This window comes from Polyergus mexicanus, unplaced genomic scaffold (assembly GCF_030449975.1).
Source record: "Polyergus mexicanus isolate NDT 795.1 unplaced genomic scaffold, iyPolMexi1.0 SCAF_9, whole genome shotgun sequence".
In the NCBI taxonomy this organism is placed as follows: Eukaryota; Metazoa; Arthropoda; class Insecta; order Hymenoptera; family Formicidae; genus Polyergus; species Polyergus mexicanus.
Window position 1 is genome coordinate 6,015,052 of NW_027223329.1, and position 23,859 is coordinate 6,038,910.

Consider the following 23,859-nt stretch of genomic DNA (forward strand, 5'->3'; position numbering starts at 1 on the left):
AAGCAGTGGTATCAACGCAGAGTACTAATCGTTTAATAGACGAGTGTTTATACGACCAAACTAGCAATTTATTGTTTGATTGTTATATCACAACGTTTCGACCACATGGTTTTTGGTCCTTATCAAGTGAACTAAAATTACGATATTATAAATAATGATAATCATGTTACGGAAATGAAATAAACGAAATTATGTACCTGCATTATAGTTAAAAAGTGAAAGAGAAAAATTGTTTGTGTCATAATGACACTGTATCAATCTCTCTCTTTGAGATACTGAGAAAGACTAAATGATCTTTATTAATCTATTGTATATGTTATTTAAATTCTCTGTGTCCTTTTGAGAGTTAATATTGTTGTCATATTTTTTAATAAAGAACATGTCAGCTATTTCTCTCTTTCTTACATGTTTTTCGATATGCAAAATATCAGACGGTGACCAATCGAAGTCAAATCTGATCAAATTCTAATTTGTGTTTGCTAATTACGGAAACATTACTTGCGTGCAACCTAAATCTCATATCAAAAACGGCTGGTCATTTACTGCTGAAAGATAAACTTATTAATGATGACGAAATAAATGATCCCACTTGATGTTACTGCATTATTTATTAATATTCTTAAAGAATTAGTTTTGCGTGCTGTCGAAAAACGTTGGAATGACATCGTTTCGAATACGAAATTTCACTTGCTTCAGTTTTTATATATAGTGAAAATTGTTCTAGATTCGATTAGTTTTTCTTTTAACGAACAGTTTTATGAACAGATCTTTGGTAGTCCTATGGGATCTCCTTTATCACCTATTTTAGCAGATATTGCGATGGATGACTTGGAGACACATTGTTTGAGTTTGTTGAGTTTTATTGTTCCTGTTTATTATAGATACGTGGATGATATCTTTGCCATCGTTCCACGTGCAAAAGTTGACGAGATTAAGTTGATTTTCAATAGTTATTACCAACGCTTAAAATTCATGCATGAAATAGAGTCTAATTCATATATTAACTTTTTGGACACCACTGTTATCCGTTCTAATGGAAAAATTTTAACTAATTGATATAGAAAACCTACTTGTTCCAATAGATATATTAATTTTAATTCTAACCATTCTTTTAAATATAAAATGAACACCATTTTTAATCTCGTTGACCATGCTATTTTATTATCTGATAATCATTTTCATGGTAAAAATATTGATGTCGTGAAACGGATTTTACTCAATGATTGTTTTCCGAAACACATTATAAACTGTTATATAACCGTTATAAGAGACTTAAGTTTTTGAAACACCTGATAATTATAAAATTATTCCGAGTACCGAGGAAAATAGTGTAGACAAACCCTCCTATATTGCATTACAAATTAGAATTTGATCAGATTTGACTTCGATTGGTCACCGTCTGATATTTTGCATATCGAAAAACATGTAAGAAAGAGAGAAATAGCTGACATGTTCTTTATTAAAAAATATGACAACAATATTAACTCTCAAAAGGACACAGAGAATTTAAATAACATATACAATAGATTAATAAAGATCATTTAGTCTTTCTCAGTATCTCAAAGAGAGAGATTGATACAGTGTCATTATGACACAACAATTTTTCTCTTTCAACTTTTTAACTATAATGCAGGTACATAATTTCGTTTATTTCATTTCCGTAACATGATTATCATTATTTATAATATCGTAATTTTAGTTCACTTGATAAGGACCAAAACCATGTGGTCGAAACGTTGTGATATAACAATCAAACAATAAATTGCTAGTTTGGTCGTATAAACACTCGTCTATTAAACGATTATATTATTCTTTCAAAGAATTTTATTGTTTCCTTTAAATAATATTCTTGGTTTATTTATCAAATTCATCATGCTGCTTTAAACTATGTAAATAAAGTTTAGAAAAAGTTAGATAAAGCTAGATTGCTTGTTACACATACTGAAACTTTTTAATCAAGTCTTTACGGCCTTTTACAGCCATGACATATAAAAAAATTTGACTTCACTTCGGACAATTTCGGTTCGAATAAGTAAAGATCGGATATTTATCTGTCCGATTTTCCAAAAATCAGTTCAGTATCTAAATTCCCCTGTATGGAAGTCGTATCAGAAATTTAACTGATAGAAATAGTTGTTAAAATGTTATTAATTGCATTTTACAAGCTGTGTAAACGTTCATGACAAAAACTGGAATACGAGTATAAATAATGAATAGTGTAATAACTGTAAGCATATAACGATAAGCAAATGATATATTATTTGAAATAATAATTAATTTTGTAATGTATTTCTTTCTTATAATTTATAACTTTAGAATAATACAAAAAGAAACAATAACACAAAATTTTAATTGCTATAACTGTTATTCTAAAAATAATATTTATAACAAATTATGAAATTATTGCAGCTTTGTTGAACTTACTACAAATAAATATATTAAAATAACATTAAAAAAATATTTGAAATAATGTTTTGAAAACATTATTATGATACTAAAAAGTACCATATTATAATATAATATCAAATATGTTTAAGATATTTATAAAACATTATATTAGAAGATATCAAGAGATATTGCTAAGTATTTAATGTTTCTTTCCTACTGAATATATATATACTACCGCTTAAAAATATTTGCCCTCAATCAGTTTCGTGGATAAATTTTATATAAAAGCCTTAGCTGGCACTTTACCTATATTTTCTTTATGTATATATGTGTCGTCGTTATATAAGGCAGTATTTTGAAATAATATTTTGATTATCACTGACATATAAATAGAATACATCATAAAATCAGCAGCTCATTCCTTGGAATTCGCCTAGAGACAAAATTCGCCCGAACTTCCATTGTTTATTCGCTCTGTGCCATATCATAATAAGCATTCGTAATATTCTTCAGTTATCTGTTAACATTTCGCTTTTCATTTTCGCTTTGTAACCCTCTAATCAAAAACAAAGGCGGACACATACCATAGATGAAGGAAAAATTTAGTTTTAAACATTACTGTGCATGCACTTTTTTGATAATTAGATATGTAAACATAAATAAATACTTCTCATACGATTACTACATGATTATTACTATTTTAGTTGTTTTGTAATATTTATAGAACGATTGTTTTAGATGAATACTTTTGAGCTGCAGTGTGTACATATACAGTGTGTCCTACCAAAAGTGGCCATTTCCTTTTATATTTTTAACTAAAAGAGATAGACCATAACAAATATATGCGTATATACAGGGTGTCCTAGACCACCCGTACACCCCTTTTCTTACAAAAACTAAGCATTTTATAGAAAAACGTTTTGAACAAAAATTGTATGGTTTTGAGGGGAACATAAGATAGTGTCATTGGTTTAACCTTGGATGGCATCGTTAAGGAGTCAAGGACACCCCTAATTTTTTAAATGGAACTCCCTATTTTTTATTGCATATTCTTATAGCTTATGTGAAGAGCTTTCCAAAACACTATAATAAAGTATTTTTTCATAAAGTACTGTTTGAGTTATTTTATATTTTGATCTGACATATTTTGATATAAAAAATAAAATATTTCGTATAATTTTCAGTTTTCGATAATCTTACCGTAATACTTTCATGTACATAATAACGAGACAAATCAATTAGCTTAAAAAAATAATTGTGTTTAAGAAAATTTATTTACAATGTATTTTTTTAAACAATTATTTGTTTTTTAGCACTAATTGATTTGTCTCATTATTCTGTACATAAAAGTATTACGATAAGATTATTAAAAACTAAATATTTTACGAAATATTTTATTTTTTATATCAAAATATGTCAGATTAAAATATAAAATAAATCAAAAAGTACTTAATGAAAAAATACTTTATTTAGTGTTTTGGAAAGCTCTCGACATAAGCTATAAGAATATGCAATAAAAAATAGGGGGTTCCATTTAAGAAATTAAACGTGTCCTTGACTTGACCTTAACGATGCCAAACAAGATCAAACCAATGACACCATCTCATGTTTCCCTCAAAACTATACAATTTTTGTTCAAAACGTTTTTCTCTAAAATGCTTAGTTTTTGAAAGAAAAGGGGTGTACGCGTGGTCTAGGACACCCTGTATATGTATATACAGGATATCCGATAAAGATTGTGTCAACGCTCGTGAGCGGATAGAGCGCAGTAAACTGAAAGTCTTGTAACATTTTTTTCTTAATAAAGGAGATATTACTGAGTAAAATCTGGTCAATCAGCGCGGACTTTTAGTCGGACGCACATCGGTGAGCCACCCGCCTGGTAGTGTGCGCCGCCGTAGCGACGGAGCATACACTACCAGGCGCGCGACTAAAGATCGGAGCTGATTGGCAGACTTCATTCAATAATAATTTCTTTATTAAACATTATAGAAAAAAATGTTACTGGACTTCTCTATTCAGTTTATTGTGCTCTATTCGGTTACCAGCGTTGGCACAATCTTTATACAGCGTGTCTTTTCTTTTCAGTTTGACCCAATCTATCTTCGTACTTTGGATGTGTCAAAAATTATCGGTCATCCTGTATATGTATATATATGTATATATATATATATATATATATATATATATATATATATGTATGTATATATGTATATCTTCCTTATGGTTAATATGCCGATGAAGGAAGGCAGTCCCGATGATCTTGACCTTGATATATATTGTCAAGATCATGACCTTGAACAACATTCGAAAGGTTTTAGCCGTCGCTCGTTTTTTATTAAAAAATTATTAACAAAAAAAGTTTGAAAAATGTAGCAGTTATTTTGAGTATTGAAAGGAATCCCAATTTCAGGAAATGAAAAAAAATTTATATAAGACATAATACAGATTTGAGTTGAATCTCGTTTCGTGCGTAAATTGTAAACCCATGTGGAACCTTGCTTTGCATGGAAAGTTATAAACCCATGTGGAATCTCACTTCGCATTCAAAAGTGTATGCGTGGAGGCAGTGTGTTCCGCCCCTCCTACGGGGAAACTCCACTACTAAAAAACTAAACACATAGGTTTGAGTTGAATCTCGCTTTGCATGGAAAATTGTAAACCCGTGTGGAACCTCACTTCACATAAAAAGCGTATGTGTGGAGGCAGTGTGTTCCGCCCCCCTTAGGGGGCCACCACTTCCGGAAGATATAATCTAATTCAAACCAAATTCTAGTTTTAAATCAGAAATAGATTTGGGTTAGGTTATATCTTCCGGAAGTGAAAGCTCGCGTAGGGAGGCGGAATGCACTGCCTTCACGCATACGCTTTTTAATGCGAAGCGAGGTTCCACATGGGTTTACAACTTTCCACGCAAAGCGAAGTTCACTCAACTCAAACCTATGTGTTTAGTTTTTTGGTAGTGGAGCCACCTCGTCGGGGTAAAACCCACTGCATCCATGCATATATTTTACAACGTGAAGCAAGACCCACTCTACAATTCTTGTATGGGTGGAAAAGTGTATGCGTGGATGCAATAAGTTTAAATATAAGCTATTTATACTTTCTAACATAAAATTGTATACATTTCTATACCAACTATTCGTTGGTTTAACAAAAAGACTATTTAATATATCAACGATTTACTGCTTTAAATGACTTTCCTTTCATATATGTACTATTTCCACATACATATTAATCGTTTATGTCTTCCAATAATCAAAATAACTGTTATATTTTTCAAACTTTTTGTTATTAATAACTTTTTAATAAAAAATGAGCTAAAACCTTTTAAATGTTGTTCAGGATCATGACTTTGACAACATATGTCAAGGTCAATGGCATCGGGACTGCCTCCCTTCATTGGCATATATTTACCTTCTTTATTAAAAATAAGAAATAATCCACATTTTTCTTTATTATTTTTAATATGTTATTAATAAATTATATTGTTTACAATATTAAATATATAAAGAAATATTATATATAAATAAATTTTGCAATAAGCAGATGTGTGTATGCAGTTTAAGGGCTCTATTCTATAACTTTTAATGATGTAGTTACGTGTCATTGTGCAGCTAAAACATATCGGAAAACAGTTGCGCAATGATATCTAACGACATCGTTAAAGGTTACAGAATAGGCCCCTAAAATTATTTTAATAAATATATGTAGAGTTTAAAATTTTAAGTTAAGAGGATGCCGGATTACCGACAGAATGCAAATATTAGTTAAAATGCAAAATCTTTTTGTTGATTATAGATATCAACAAATCCTTTTTCATAATTAAAGTATACAGAATAACGGAGTGCGGAGTTTACGATTTCATATGAAAAAAATGAGAAAATTATAGTTTTGTTATCGGCTTCTGCCGTCAACATTTAATTAATATAACAAATTTGTAATCCGTACGTGCTAAATTAGTAAACCCCGCACTCGGCATTTCATCAAAGAGTATAAGTGAAGTGAGTTTAAAAGTTTTATAAAAAAGATTTTAATACGCTGCAACACTTTCGTGCATATATGTGTGTGCGAAATCGAGGCTTAAGAATAAAACAGAGCAGTAGATTAGTTGCGTGATGTCGATAGACGGAGATGCAATCTTACATGACAAGGACAGACATAATCGTACTATCTTTATCTCTTTCATGCGTGTAAGAGTAATATACGTGTACGCACTAACATTATTGCAGTATTTTTTCTCTCTCGATCATACGCTCTATCTCTTTCTAATCGCTCGCTCGCTATGTACTACGTATCGCTTTGCTTCATACTCCTTGCATATTCACTTACGCGTTCACTCGCGCCTCTCTCTCTCTCTCTCTCTCTCTCTCTCTCTCTCTTTCTGCTCGTTCATTATTGTAATCTTTTATTCCCATTATTATATTCTTTTATTTGCTCAACTTTTATTCTTTCTATTCTCGTCTCCCTACAGAAAATAAATAAATTTATTTATTTATTTTTATTTTATAAAGCATAAATGAGATACACAACAATAAGTTATTTTCTTTTTCTATTTAACTGTAATTAAATACAACACATGTACATACAAAAATACACATAATTAAATACTTTTTCTATTTATAAGATACACAATATCTCATTTAAACTCTATAAAATAAAAATGAATAAATTAATGATTAAATTAATAATTATTATTATATAGAAAGATGAGAATAAAAAGAATGAAAATCGAATAAATAAGAGAAAGAAGAAATACAATAAAGAACGAGCAAAGAGAGAGAGAAGCATGAATGAACGTGTAAACAAATGTGCGACGAGCATGATATATACAATATAATATAAGTATATACTGGATGGCCCATATACTAATTGATTTGTCTCATTATTCTGTACATAGAAGTATTACGGTAAGATTATCAAAAACTAAATATTTTACGAGATATTTAATTTTTTATATCAAAATATGTCAGATTAAAATATAAAGTAACTCAAAAAGTACTTAATAAAAAAATACTTTATTATAGTGTTTTGGAAAGCTCTCAAGGTCAGCAAGAATATGTAATAAAAAATCACAAGAATATGTAATAAAATATGTAATGAAAAATAGGGGGTGCCATTTAAAAAAATTAAGGTGACCTTTACGTGACCTTCAAATGACTCTTCAAGGTCAAACCAATGGTACCATCTTATGGCCCCCTCGAAACCAAACAACTTTTGTCTGAAACATTTTTCTCTTCCGGGCTTGGTTTTTGAGATATTCGACTGGATGGTTTAAAATGGGCCACTCAGTATATACATATATAATCTTTATGACAATTTATTATTATTTATAGTTATATTTAGTAATTTATAAATGACAAAAAAAAATTTGATATATTTTATTTTCTTAAATGTTACCAAACATTTGTACATTTATATAAGCTTGCCTATATTTATGGAAAATAAACTTTTTCTAAAGCAAAAATTTAGAAATTTAATTTTTGTCGTGAAATATTTGTGAATAATGGTTTTATGTATCGAATTAATTTTAATCAATATGAAAATAATTTTTTTATTTGGTTAGAGAATATTCGTTTATAAAGAAGCGCATTTGTTTTTATATGTATGATTCGGAGAATAAGTCGACTGTACCATACACACACACATGCAGGCAGGCACACGCGATCATATCAGTGCGCGGCAGATACTAAGTCGCGGATGTTGTGTACATACGCGTAACAAGAGATTACCGCAAAAGTACGCTCAACTGTTATAACGCGTTGAATTTGAAAAACGAGTGTTATGTTTTTGTAGTGTGGTTTTAATAGTGTGTTCACATAATGGGACAAAAATATAATTTTCGTGAGACGCTTACCCGCAGACTTTCTTTAAAAAGAATAAGGGTCAAAAAGTTAGCATATTTATATATTATAATTTTAGAAGGAATTGTTTTAATGTATACTATATACTAATATGTGTTGCTAGATATTAGTTAATTTTATTTCCGTGCAATCTACACAAAAATATAAATATGATAATGTAATATTATATAAAAATATAATATTCCAAATTTCTTTTTTTTTTTAAATTATATCTTTAAAGCAATTCCTAAATAGAAAACAACATAAAGACTTTTGTATAAAAAATTGTAATATAAAATTGATCTTCAAATGGAATTTAGAATGACTATATTCACATAAACATACACATTATATATGATGCACATAATATTTAAACTCATGCAGTATTTTTGTTATAAATAAATGGATATACAATATATGGACAAAAAAAGAAAGACGAAGAGAGAGAGAGGGGGGGGGGAGAGAATAGGAATGAATAAGCGAGGGAATGGCTGTAAAACGATATATCGATTGATAATTCACATCAGTCACTAAACATTAGTGAGCATAAAGCTACGGAGAAAGATAGAACTATTTCCTTTTTTTTCTTATTTTGGCACTTGTACAGACACTTGCTTTACACTCATATCTTCTTTCTCTCTTTGCTCATTCTTTTCTGTCCATTTCTTTCTCATCCCAGCATACTATATGTGTGTTATATATTATCTACATGTGTGTATACCATATGTTTGTGTATATGTAATAGTAACTTTAAATTTGTTAAAATATCATTAATCTTTTGTTTATTTGTATATTTCACTGAAAATTGATTATATTTATTTTGCAATAGTAGTTGTGTTACAGTAGTTAGTTAGCCAGAGGCGATCAATTCGTGAGCTGGTTATTGAAAGAAATAATTCCCACCAAATGCGTTTTGTATGTGCGCTTTGGTTGAAGAATATATCCCAGAAACGATCAATTAGTGAACTGGTTGTCGAATGAAATATTTCCCAACAAAACCGTTTTGCATGTACGCTTTGGTTGAAGATGTATCCCAGAAGCGATCAATTCGTGAACTGGTTGTCGAAAGAAATATTTCCCACCAAATGCATCTTGCATGTGCGCTTTGGTTGAAGAATATTTCCTAGAAGCGATCAATTTGTGAACTGGTTGTCGAAAGAAATATTTCTCAACAAAACCGTTTTGCATGTACGCTTTGGTTGAAGAATGTATCCCAGAAGCGATCAATTCGTGAACTGGTTCTCGAAAGAAATATTTCTCATCAAAAACGTTTTGCATGTACGCTTTGGTTGAAGAATGTATCCCAGAAGCGATCAAATCATGAACTGGTTGTCGAAAGAAATATTTCCCACCAAAAAGTCTTGAATGTATGCTCTGGTTATTAAAAAAATAACATTTTGTCCCAGAGGCGATTTTTATGTGTGTGCTGGTCGGTTTAAAAAATATTTTATTCCAGAGGCGATTTTTATTTGTGTGCTGGTTGGTTTAAAAAATATTTCATATTATATGTGGTTTGTGTATGAATATTCTGGTTATTAAAAAAACAGTTATACCCGAAAAAATTTAAAGAAGCTTCCGTTTTTGAAAGACTAAGTGTTCAATATCTAGTATTCCTTCATATATATTGTAGTAATAAAAGCTTACAAATTATTGGAAGGAATTATTATTGTTATTTCTGGCGATGTATTTTTTCTTTTTTTAATGGTACCAAATTTCACGTATATAATAGTCTATCAGGCTATGTATATATAAATTGGTAGCTAAAGAAAGAAAATTTATACATCTTCGTTATTAAGAGGCAATTCTTATGAGAAAAAATACTCCAAGGATGTAAAGAGTATGAGGAAACGTTTTTGTAATATTATAGCATGCAATAAACTGCTGCCTTTCTTAAAATGATAAGAAATTATGATTAAAAAAAATCTATCCTGATACTCGTAACAATATTGGCCAGAAAAAGATGCCTCAATCTCGTTTGCAAATTATAATCGCAGATATGAAAATAATAAATAAAATATTTTGGTTGCATTCTCACGAAAATAGGCGATGAAAAGGAGCTCTTTCTATATTATAAATATCCAAAATATTGTAACAATCATAAAATTTTGTTGCAATGTTTTGCGGACAGAGAATTTATGTGTTTGCATTTATAAATATTTATATTAATATTTATATAAATGTAATTTTTACTACATGCATATTTATGTCATAAGAATATATAAACATTCACATTTATAGTGAAGAAGTTTATATATTACTCATTAGTCCTCAATCATATCGATTATACTGATATACTGTCGATGACATTTGATTTTCTATAGTAACATGACATATATATACAGGATGTCCGGCGTCAACCGCATCACCGATCGTTCGCAGGTAGAGCAGATGAAATCGAGAAGAAAAGTCCTTTACCTTTTTTTTCTATAACAGTTAATAAAAGAGTTATTATTGAGTAAAGTCTGGCCAATCAGCGCCGACCTTTAGCCGGGCGTACGTCAGTGAGCCGCGCGCTGTGAAGTGTGCAGCGGCGCATAAGTGAATATGCGAGGAGCATGAAGCTAAGCGATACGTAATACATAGCGAGCGAGCGATTAGAAAGAGACAGAGCGTATGATCGAGAGAAAAAAGATACTGCAATAATGTTAGTGCGTACATGTATATTACTCTACACGCATGAAAGAGACAAAGGCAGTACGATTATGTCTGTCCTTGTCATGTAAGATTGCAGCTCCGTCTATCGCGACATCACGCAACTAATCTACTGCTCTGTTTTACTCTTGAGCCTCAATCTCGCACGCACACATATGCATGAAAGCATTTCGAGTGAAAATCTTTTTTACTAGACTAATAAACTTATTTCTAACAGTTCATTAATATTCCTTTATGTTTATTCCGAGGCGGGGAGCTATATCTTGTGCACGAACAAACTGCAGAACTTTTATATTAAATAAATATTGTTACGACTTGACGCAAGAAGTCGATAACAAAACTGTAATTGTTTAACTTTTCTTTGATTTGTTATATGAAATATAGCTCCCCGCCTTTGTTATTATCAATACTTTAACTGTGGAAAAGGATTTATCAATCTGTGTAGCCAAAAAAAAGATTTTCACTTGAAACGACTTTCGCGTTTTGTCGGTAATTTTGGATCCCCTTAATAGAAATTCAAGTTGTTAATCTAAAAAGGATTAATATTGAGGCAAAAATCGAGTCGTCGTGCACTTTTTCTATATAGAGCATCTGTTTCGGTAAGTGCAGCATTGCATTCTGTACATATTAAAGAGTATATCATATTAATTTTGATCGGCGGAATGTACAACCGCTGTATTTGTTACTTTCCTTGTGTTGGGGCAGAACCGGATACTTATACATCTCATATAATGAAAAGAGGAAGAACTGTTATCTTGACTTTGTGTTCCTATAAAAGACAATTGAAGACGAAAACTAACGCTCAGAAAAAGAAACTATCAAAAAAAGCTTTTTGAGACTCCTAAAGCTAAAAAATTAAATAAGGAAGTCTTGCAGCAATGTGGAATAAAAGGATATCTTTATTTGTGATTTTTGTCAATAGAATACATCTTTATATTGTATTTTGATTAAAATAAATCTATTGTAGATTTTGTAATTACACGATGTTTTGCATATTTTCAAATGGGTACCTCGTTTGATCTTACCAGTAGGACAAAACCGGGTAAGTCAGTCAAGTAAGAGCGTGTTAAAATTTATTGAATAAAATTTTCAAATACGTGGGTGCATTGTACTCGATCAGAACAAAGATGTAATTGTATTAATAATGTGTCCAGTCACCACCGGCGTCGATAATTGCCTGGCATCTCCGAGGCATGCTTTCGACCAAGTTAACGGCGTATTCATGCCGCAAGGACCTCCAAATGCGACGAATTTATCTAGTTAACTGCTTCAAAGTGTATACTTTCCTTCCACGAAGCTTGTGCTTGATGTATGCCCACACATTCTTAATTGGATTTGCATCGGGCAATTGCAACGGCCAATCAAGTGTAACGATGCCAGACTGCTCTTTCCACTCGAAGCAGAGCTTGCTGCGGTGTTGGGGATCGTTGTCCTCCTGCAGTATCCAGTTCTCGTTTTTATTGATGAACCAACATTGGGCAGTCGGTAACAAAGATTTCTTGTAAATCTCGAGCATTTTCGGAGCATTCAGATTGTAGGTAAACAAATGCAAACCTCCGAAACTCAATTTTGAGAAGCAGCCCCAAAGATGCACTTTTATTGGGTGTTTAACGGTCCGCTGTACCAATCTGTTGGTGGAGGTTGACCAGGCTCGTGGGGCGATAACATATCCCCAAACAGAAGCTTTGTTCGTAAAAATTACATTGCTCCAATCTTGGTCGATATTTTCCTTCGCCCAAGCGAGTCGCTTCGTCACGTGCTTTTCACTTAACAAAGGTTTCTTCACTGTACTTCACCATTTGATATCATGAGCACGGAGATGGGTTCGGATAGTTTCGTATGATATATCAAAACCTTTCTGCTTAAATTTTGCTGCTCCTTGACGCAGTGTTAAGCCAGGATTCCGCGAAAACAAGTTCATTATCAGTTTGTCGACTTTAGGGGACACTTTGCCTATCGAGCCACGTTCCAGCAAGTCATCGACAGTTTTTGTCTCCTTATATCGCTGCACCCACTTACTGACGAATGATTTCGACTTCCCCATATACTTAGCAGCTGCTGCATGAGACATTTTCGGAACTTTCGGATGGGTACAGAGGAACACAGCCTCGTAGCGCAACGCGTACGCGGCACTCATGGCGCTTTACGTGTTTCTCTGACAAAAATTCAATGTCAACTGAATCTTTCTTGACAATGCATCAAGGGCAAAGGCTCTCTCTATCTACTCACTAAAGAATTAGGGCGATATTTTTTACCAATTGCTAGTTATGCCGAACACGCTCTAACTTGACTGACTGTACTTCGACTTTTCCGCGAAGTCATGTTATTCTTGATGACCAAAAATTTTTTTTTTTAGCAACTAGCCTTATTTTCTCATGGTTTAAGGTTCACTAAAACTACTAATGGTCGGGAACATTTTTTTTACTCTCAGATTTTTTGTAGGAAGACAAATCCGCAAAAAATACCCGGTTTTACCCTACTTTCCCCTATATAGCAATAAAGTTGTACATAATAATAATATAAGAATTTGTTGTTAATTTGTTGCTCTCGAAATATACAAGCTTCAAATTTGTTGCTTGCAAAATAAGTATGGTAAATATGCATATTAGGTTACATCTCACCGATGACTTTGACCTTGACATATGTTATCAAGGACATGATCCTGAGTAACTTTTCCTTATAATTTAACCGGCGGTCTCTTATAGTTTCTGAGATATTTAAAATTAACATTTGGGTAATAATGTAGAGACAGAAAGACACTCCCGATTTCTATAATTTTGTAAATTATTAAATAAGTAGAGAAAATTGTTCTGAGTAACTCCCCGCAAGAATCAAATAGTGGACGATATTGGTTTAGAAAATATAACAAATTCAAGTTTTACAATTTTAATGCTTTTCTTTCGGTATTATAAACTGATATTAGGAGCACTCGTGTTTATGTATTATACTAGTCTGTTTATAACCTTCTGAGTAAAAAAGTTTTTTTGTTTACATTATTTGAAACATAGCTACATGATTATTGATATTTTGTCAACAATTAGGTTCACTTTCTCGCAGTTCGTTGAAAGCTTTTAGTATGCAACTACACGAATTTCTGAGTCTCATTGAGGATAATAATAAATTAATAGATTTTTTGACACAGCGAAAAGCTATTCACGCACAAATTAATTGCAACAAATAAATAATGTTAACTTTTTTTATTATTTGTTAATTGCTTGGAATAATTATTTATTAAATGCGTAATTGTGCAGAATAGGAGAGGCAGCAAAGTCCGCTTCACAATTGTTGCATGGATAAGAAAGTATATGCGTGGACGCAGTGGGTTTCTCCCCTCCCCCTACGAGAGGGCTCCACTTCCGAAGATATAACCCAAATCTATTTCTGATTTAAAACTAAAATTTGGTTTGGGTTAGGTTATATCTTCCGGAAGTGAAGCCCCCCGTAGGGGGGGGGGCGGAATCCACTGTGTGCACGCATATACTTTACAAAGCAAAGCAAAGTCCGCCTCACAATTGTTGTATGAAGAAAGTATATGTGTGGACGCAGTGGACTCCACTATAAAAAAAACTAGACGTATAGGTTTGCGTTGAACCTCGCTTTGCGTGGAAAGTAAAAAAACCCAAAGAGTTTTGTCTCTGGAAATGTAAAGAAACACTTTTTTCACGTCTGATCTACGTAAATATAATGTACACAACCTTTATTTTTCTTTATTTTATAATAGAAAAATCATTAAAATTATGAAATGATAACTTTAAATATCTCAGAAACTATAAGAGATCGCCGGTTAAATTATGAGGAAAAGTTACTCAGGATCATGTCCTTGACAACATATGTCAAGGTCAAAATCATCGGTGAGGTGTAACCTAATATGCATATTTACCAAATCTTCTTTTACAATCTTTCTAATTCTTATATAGGCATCATCTAATTTTGAAATTGGTATAATATTATCATAGCCTGTATAATTAAAAATTAACTTTATATAATTTGATAGTTTTGTTTGATAATTGCTTAATACGTTATTAATAAATTCTTCAGCTTCAATTTTAAATCTGAAATATAATCACGATGATAAAAATTATTACTTTTCTATTGTAAATATATATTTTATCGGAGATCGCAAGAAAAGTAGATAGAATTTTTTGGTAAATATATACTGTTGCCAAATTCTGTTTTTAAAAATAAAAATAAGAATATAAATGTATAAAAACAGAAAAAATGAATAATTAAAACAAATAAGTACATGAATATCTTTTCTAAAGAATGAAAGAATATATTTTATTTCAGTTTTGGAATATAATTATTGATTGTATTAATTTTTATATTTTCTAAACAAAATTTGAACATGCATAATTAGAATTCTTTATTTAATCATTATTTTTATTTTTAACATCAATAATTTTGTAAAATTGCTTACAATATTTTTAATAGAAATATACAACACATAATCGCGATTTAAACAAAATCTATTTATTTTTCTTGTTAAGACTATGTAAAAGTATACATTCACCAAAAAATATATAAATTTATTTTAAGCCGAATCCAGACTAAGCAAATAAGCACGAACTTGTGCAAAAGAATATCTGCAGACAAGTATGAGTAAATAAGTGTAGATAGCGAGCACAAACGAGCACGAATAAACATCAATGAATATATTCCATTTTTTATTGGTTGTTCGGGAAAATCTCGAAAGGAATGTAAAAATTGCACTTCTCAGTGGCCGTGGACATTAAAAAGCATCGAACTGTTAGCATTTAAATGGAATCATCCGTGTAGCCAATCGCTCTTTAACTCGCTGTCAACAGAACATATGCTCGCGCTGTGTTACTGTTTTGACATCTCGATCGCTCACCTAACTATGTATACAAACGCAAAAAGGACTTCTATATACACAGCCGGGGACAAATACAAGCTCAGTTCGATACCGATCTTTTTTCAAGAACTCTCTGTAAATAGTCAGTCTATCTTTTATATATATATATATATAATATATATAAATCAAGCTTAAACACGATTATCGACTTCGATTTCTAATCACCTACAAATTTTAGAATCTTGCTAATTACCCCGACGTGGTAAATATTAACAAAAGGGGACCCAGCCTCAATGATCTTGACTTTGACATATGTTGTCAGGATCATCATCCTGAGTAACTCTCAAAAGGTTTTAGCCGTCGCTCGTTGTTTACTGAAAAATTATTAACAAACAAAGATTTGTATAAATCAAGGTTTGTATGTAATTTGACAATGAAAAATTTGATATTGGACTTAGTTTACTGAAATAATCCTTTATATATTACACACATACACTTAAATAAACATGCAAGTTTGTATATAGGATGTTCAAAAATAAAATATTACTATGTTAAATTAATTATTTATTGGATATAGTTCGCTCATTATTTGAAAAAAAAAAAAAAAACATCAATACGTTTATCAAAAGTATAGAGTCTTTTAAATAAAAATTCAGCAATATAATGTTGATAATGATATTCTCGAATACCGAAACGTAGAAAATTAGCACGTACTTCTCTACATAATCTCTCTATGTTTTGTGTATGAACTTGATTATTAGGATCCACAAAATTTTGAGAATGATTTACTTTTTGATGTGTATAATTTTCATTTTTGAGATCATTATAAACACGCCAATAGTCACTATAAATAATTAATCCAGGAGCAATATATTTATAAATTAATGTATGATGTAATGGTAATAAAGTTTCGAAACTTCGGTTTTCTACAGGTATAATGACAACTTTGTTTGTAACACGTTCTATGCCGCCAAATATCCACTATGTTTTTAACATGCGGTCTTTGTTAAATTTTCTTTTCCCAATTTTGGCTTCATCTATTTCTACAATAATCCCTGGTCCGCCAAGTTGCTGTTGTTCTTTTATTAACCAGTCCAATAATAACTAAATATTAAATGAGAAAAAATGTAAAAATGCATATGTAAGTAACAAATATAAATATATACCAGAATATTTCATTTAAATTTCTAATTTACAGACTTCTCTACAAAAATTTGTCCAATCAACAATAGTTTTATCACATATTTCCAATTCATTACATATAAAAGATTGTCATGTTGGTTTAATTATTAAAAAATATTCAATAAACTGACAAATTTTTATCATATCTAAATGAGCTTTAGCAAACCAAGTGTTATTCAACATGTTTATTTTAATGTTGTATGTAATCCGTTGTTTTTTTCGTCCAGATATAATTTTATGATACTTATTAGTGCAATGTTTGGTAAAGTTTTTAAATATATTTGCATAGGTTATAATATTTCTACATTTTGCATATTGAATATTACCACGAATAACTTGTTTATCAATGAGATACTGTATTAGAGCATCATAATTGCAATATCAAACGAGCTCTCCAAAGGCGGGCGAAGTTTGATCGAAATTATATGAAAAGTCTCGTTCGAAGATGATAATATTGTAGTCATGCTTGTCATGCTCAACATCACAACGTTTAGCTCCTAGTAAATTTGAAAAATTGGCGTCCCCGCTATGTTATCTCTAGGATGAGTCCTCTTCGCTTTCATATTGTTTTTTGTAACTAACTTAGAATTATCACAATATAATTTTGAAGATGATAGGGGTAATATATATTTATTTTGGGTATTTTAAGGGTGGGAGGCTATCATCTTCGAACGAGACTTTTCATATAATTTCGATCAAACTTCGCCCGCCTTCGGTGGGCTCGTTTGATCTTACAATTATATTGCACGTCTCGTTCTCGATGATAGTATTGTAGTGTTTTAGAGATTGTGATAATTCGTAATAATTTTCTGATTTTTTTTTTTTTTTTTTAAGAACAATTATTTTATACAGAAATATAAAACAAAGAACTTATTTTCAATGTAAAATTGCACGAGCAAACTGGTCATTAGGTGCTTGAATGGGTCTATAAAATTTGAAAAAAGTTTGGGATCCAGCACTTCGTCTAATAGTGTCAATATCCACTCGTCTTTTATGGGCAGTGGATACTGCCACATGTCTAGTACTGTATGCTGTAAACTGTTTAATATCGATGCTAGCCTTGCCCAGAAGTGTCTTAATCCAATGACCAATGGTTTGTGCGGATACTGCTCCAAATGGTTTCATAGTAGCAATTAATAAATTTTTTGTATTTTGGCTTCGTAAATCTTTTGTAAAATCAATGTAATCTAATACTGTCGATGCCACACATAAGCCTGGTTTGTCTTTGTAAAAAGGTATTATTAATTCGGGTTGAAAATCCCCTGGCTTAGATGTTTTGATCTGTTCCGTAATCTTTATACTTATACCGGAATTGGATATCGAAATATTTTCAATGTTTATCAACGCTAAAGTTTGTAGTCTTTGAGCTGTTGTTAACGCTAAGAGTGTGACTACTTTTTCAGCGGCGACTTTTAATTTCAATTGTTTAAGAGGATGAAATTTTTCAATGTAATTTAGAACCGGTGTAATATCCCAAGTTGTGTTGTACTTGGGCTTAGTTGGTTTTTGTTTAAACACACCTTTTAGGAACCGTGAGATCAAACTATCATTGTTTATATCGTATACTGAAATTAAAGAAATAGTCGCTCGAGCAGTATTTAACGTACTATACTTTGCACCTTTTTTATATCTGCTATTAAGAAACTCAATAATGTCCGAAGTATTTGTGTTGAAAATATCCAATCTTTTGGTATGTGCATAATCCCACCAACATTTCAAGTTACACTCGTATTGTTTAAGAGTCGACTTTGTAATGGAATCGATCATCACATCCACAGAATCTTCACTGATTCCTTTCCTCAAGAATGCTCTCCTGATAATTTGCCTGCCACCAATGAAAAGTGGAGGGCTAATGGATGGATCTTGTCTCTATAAGGAGATATTAATAAGGAATCACTTGGATTGAATGTGATAATAGGTTCAGCAAGAAGCGATGTACAATAAAAAGAGGGTACCAGAGCTGGGTAGGCCATAAAGGTACTATAAGTACCCCTACCGCTTTGTCATTAATGATTTTTTTTAAAGTACGAAGGATAAGTGCGAAGGAAGGAAAAGCATAGAAGAATTCATTCTTCCAAGATCTAGTGAAAGCATTCACTGACTCTGCTTCGGGGTCAGGGAAACGAGAGTAAAATTTATTACACTTTCTATTCAATCTAGTTGCAAATAGATCTATTGAAAAAGACTTAAATCTCTTTTCAATCTGTTTGAAAATTAATGGGGAAAGTTCCCATTCAGTATCCACGTTAGTATTGCGTGATGCTCTGTCTGCTTGTACATTCTCTGCTGAACTAATGTATGATGCTCTCAGCCAAATTTTCCTCTCTTCGCACCATTTCCAAATTTCCCGGGCAAGTTCACTAAGATATGGAAATTGAACACCTTCTGCCCTATTCACGTATGATATAGCTGTAGTATTGTCCACACGAAGAAGTACTTCGCTCTGTGATAGATTTGAGGCAAAGCATTTCAATGCGAAAAAGGCAGCAAGTAACTCAAGATAATTTATATGTCTTTTCTTTTCTTCCTCATTCCAAAAACCAAATGTACTTATATCATTACAGTAACAACCCCAACCTGATAATGAAGAATCAGAATATATTTCCATAGAGAACTTTTGGTTTCTTATTGGATTCGATCCAATTGTTGCATTTGTTTTCCACCAGTTAAGATCCTCTATCATACATTCTTTTATATAGATCTTTCCTTCATAATTACCACCATTGAATTTTAAAGCTAAAAATTTTTGTCTCTCAAGTCTTTTGCAATGTATAAAGCCGTAAGCTACTGCTGGACAAGCTGCCGTTAAAATTCCTAGAAATTTTGCAAATTTTCTAATTCTATAGCTATTTCCTTTTTTAAATTCATTTGCAAATTCTATTATCTGATTTTTCTTTTGATCAGTTAAGTTTAAGGTGAAATCCACTGAATTGATGATGAAACCCAGATATTTACATTTCTGACTAGCAACTAATAAACTTTTTTCATAATTTATTATGAATCCTAAACCTTGCAGAAAATTAATAGTTTTTTTGATGTTTATTTCACATAGCTTTTTTGAATTATGAATAAAAAGAAAATCGTCTAAATATAATACTAGTAACATTCCTTCTAATCACAGTTTATTAACTATGGGTTTCATTATTTTAGTAAAAATATATGGACTGGTACATAATCCAAACGGAAGGCACGAAAATTGAAAAAGTTTTCTCTTAAATTCAAATCTAAGAAACTTTTTATGTTTTTTATAAATAGGTACTACAAAGTAGGCATCTTTTAAATCCAAGGAGCACATGAAATCTCCTGGAGATATCAGGCCCAGAGCTGATCTGATATCTTCTAATTTGAAATATGGAAGTTTAATGAATTTATTTAATTCTTTTAAGTTAAAAATAAACCGGTTAGACCCATCAGGCTTTGGAACAAGGAAGTAGGAAGAAAGAAATTGACCTTCACAATATTCACACTGCTCAATAGCACCCTTCCGTAATAATTTGTCAATTTCTACTTGAATTTGCCTTATTTCTTCCATAGAAAGTACTTTCTCTTTCGATGAAATTTTTTGAAAGGGTTTTTCAATAAAAGGGATTCGATATCTTTCTAAATATTGAGCTTAACACATATTTTTCTGACGTGATTTCTCTCCAACTATCTACGAAAAAGCGTAGACGTCCTGCCGTTTTATCTACCTGGCTTATTTCTTGGATGATGATTGGCTCGTCGTCTGAGAGTTCGTCTTGGATGAACCCTGTGTCGAATTTTGAGAGACTCTCCTCTTGAATCTGAATTGTCGACGTTTTTGTTGATAACCCACCTGCCGATAATTCGCAGGTGGGTACTTCGAGTTTCCCCGATTCGATTTTGACGAATATTTCTGTTGGACTTTATCCTTAATTTCCGCGCAAGCCTTTTCGATCTCTTCTGCGTCTTTGACTTTTTCCTTGAGATTATTGCTATAAAGCCACTCATCAGAAATCATCGCATCCACGGTTGGTTTAATATTTTTATTGAGTTGTGGAGTGACACACGATTTCCGAGCCACTGACTGTTGATGGAAGACATCTGTTAGAATCTGACCAGCATGGCTTGAATAGTCTGTGAAAATATTTTCATCCATACCTTCTTCTGGGAGATCTATGAGCATTGGACGATACTTAACCTCTTCGAATTTAGATTCATTTAAGTCCACTCCCAATACTTTCAAGACATTATCTTTTAATGTTGACTCCTCATAAATATCCTCCGTCGATTGATTCTGCTGGATACATCTATCGATTACCTCAGTATTTGAGTCTTTTTCTGAATTTGGGTTATTTTCCTTATTCTCCTCGACGTCTGTAGTAGATGAAGACAGAAGAGGAGAGTTAATTGGGTAACACTTATTGTGTACATTGTGAAAAGTCAGTTCTTATTGAACTAATTCACAAAAATACCCTGTCAGCGTCGTGTGAACGCTGACTCTCAATATTCGTGTGGAATGATTGAGGCTTAACCTTTCTACTGAAATTTCGCTCGTATGGAGCTTTACTTACCAAATATCTCAGTATCATCAGTCTCGATTTCTGTAGACTGATTTGCTGGTTTCTGTTCTTTTTGAACGTGAACCAGCACTTCAACGACCTTTGTTAGGTTATCCAACTGTTTCTGCATATCATTCAATTTCTTCTCTCGGATATGCTTATGTCGATGATCATCTTTAGACCGTGATCTTGACCGTTTTCTCTTATGTTCTGGCATTGTAAAATGATAATACAATGGAAATTTTTATGAATTTTTTGAAGACTAACAAAAAAAAAACGTATCGATGTTTCGGCACAACAAAACAATATGAAAGCGGAGAGGACTCATCCTAGAGATAACATGGCGGGGACGCGAATTTTTCAAATTTACTAGGAGCTAAACGTTGTGATGTTGAGCATGACAAGCATGACTACAATACTATCATCGAGAACGAGACGTGCAATATAATTATATGTTAAATGCAGGAATTCATGTAAATGCATTGTATTATTAACGAAATACACTATACAAGAAATACGAATCTTATACTTCGAAGAATCGAACAAGACTGTGTCATCATAAGAATTCATAAGCATAAATAATAAGAAATGAACATGAAATAATATAAACATTGAAATATCAAGATCTATGCATCAAGTGCATCTATTAGTGTCATTTTAATATTATTATATTTGGAAAAATTGTTTCGAAAAAATGTTTTCGATTCATATGTTTATCTCTCGAAAAAATGGTCCGACTTATAAGATATTTCGAATTCATTTTCTAAAATTTTCAGAAAATGTCCTCACTCCGATAAATGATACGCAGTAGCGTCTGTTACAGTAAAACGAAGAGACGACGAAAGATATACTTAGTGAGACGCTACCGCGTCTCTTGATTAAGGGATTCACCTCCAATGACCTTGACTTTGACATATGTTGTCAAGAGTAATATGCAAGAGGTTTTAAGCATCGTTCGTTGTTTATTAAATAATTATTAACAATTAAATTGTATAAAAAAAACAAGTATTAAATATGATAATCTGAACTTCTTCGAATTTTATTTTAATTGTATATTTAAGTATTTAAGTAAATACATGGGCGGGAAGGGCCTTCGCCCCTTCATCCCTTCCCCCAAAAAACTAACTAAACCCAAATCTAATTTTTATTTAAAAATAAAAATTAATTTATGTTAGATTAGAACTTTTTAGGGTGAGGGTACAGGGGGAAAAAACATGTGAATATATGGATGCCTGCAATAATTTACAAATGCCTGCCACTATTAAAGTGGCACATATTGCCACAAATGTATTTCAACACTATCAGTAGCTCGTAGGACTTCCGGATGGAACAAAACAAAAATATGAAAACTTGAAATTGTTCTGACATTTTTAATATTAAAAGATGTCCCCACTCTCAAATCTCTAGCTATTGCGATTTTGGAAGTTATGTATTCTGTGTCTGTCAAAGCCAGTAATCTTGATATTGTTATTAAATTCGATAAACACAATCACGCAGTCCAACGTGCATTAAAGGCTATTTGTCGAACAATGTCAGAACACTTTTAAGTGTACTCATTATCAAAAATGGTAAAAATTATATTTTTTCCTTTAATTGCACACATAAACAACTTTTATCTGAAACATTTTTATAAAAAAATGCCAAAATGCATCATTTAAAATGGGAAACCCACTCTCTCAAAACATTTGTAATTTTTAATGGAAAGTATTTGTTGGGGCCGTTTCTGGTGGTGGAAGTTTGGAGAGGTGAACACGGTGGAACAGCGTATAAATATACACGTTTTTATACTGAGAGAAGCTTATTTAATGTTTGAATTCCTTTGGTTTTTTCTCACTACAATTAATACGTGTTAACGTCTTTGATCACAAGTCGCCATCATGGATCTCTTTGTTCGCTATCGATAATCCTTCCGATCCATACAGTATAGATGGCGCCACTATACTGTGTGTGTCCTTACATATACTAGCGCAAGGACTAACAGTATTATTGTTACAGGTCATTGGAAAGGTCTTGAGTCGCTACAATAATTTACATTCAAGAATAGAAGATCTTATTTAAGAAAACATCGATGACTTTGATCTGATTTTGAAAAAGTCACTCAAGATTAATTCTATATTTTCATCATGTACCTCTCTCCAAACCATTCAACTTTTGTCTAAAAAATTTGTGTCTATGACGAGTTACAGAAAAGATATCAAAATGTATTGTTTAAGATGAGATACCCTGTATATAGAGGATGTCCGATAAGTAAGTGACCAAACGAAAGGTGGAGGTAGATTAGGTCAAACTGAGTCGAAAAGTCCTGAAACATTTTTTTATAATGCTTAATAAAGACGTTATTATTGAGTAAAGTCTGGTCAATCAGCGCCTACCTTTAGCCGGGCGCATGTCGATGAACCGTGCGCCTGTTAGCATGCGGAGGAGCACACTTCACGCCGCGCGGATCACCGACGTGCGCCCG

At 32.0% G+C, this 23,859-nt stretch overlaps 2 protein-coding genes across 5 annotated transcripts in view; one reads left to right on the forward strand and one right to left on the reverse strand.

Annotated features, from left to right (window-relative positions):
* Nucleotides 1-23,859, forward strand: part of Cow (Proteoglycan Cow) — a 759,293-nt gene that overhangs the window by 275,959 nt on the left and 459,475 nt on the right. The window lies entirely within an intron of this gene.
* LOC138936424 (uncharacterized) lies at nucleotides 20,573-21,615 on the reverse strand. The gene is made up of 4 exons (XM_070301847.1): nucleotides 21,411-21,615; nucleotides 21,033-21,213; nucleotides 20,998-21,001; nucleotides 20,573-20,923 (listed from the first exon to the last, which is right to left on the reverse strand). The coding sequence occupies exons 1-4, from the start codon at nucleotides 21,613-21,615 to the stop codon at nucleotides 20,573-20,575; spliced, it is 741 nt and encodes a 246-aa protein (XP_070157948.1).

Excerpts from the sequence above, each read along its gene's own strand:
- LOC138936424 (XM_070301847.1), bottom strand. The coding sequence starts at position 21,615 with ATGCCAGAACATAAGAGAAAACGGTCAAGATCACGGTCTAAAGATGAT. Across the intron at positions 21,214-21,410 it reads TGATGATACTGAGATATTTG|ACGTCGAGGAGAATAAGGAA; the intron begins GTAAGTAAAGCT and ends CATCTACTACAG.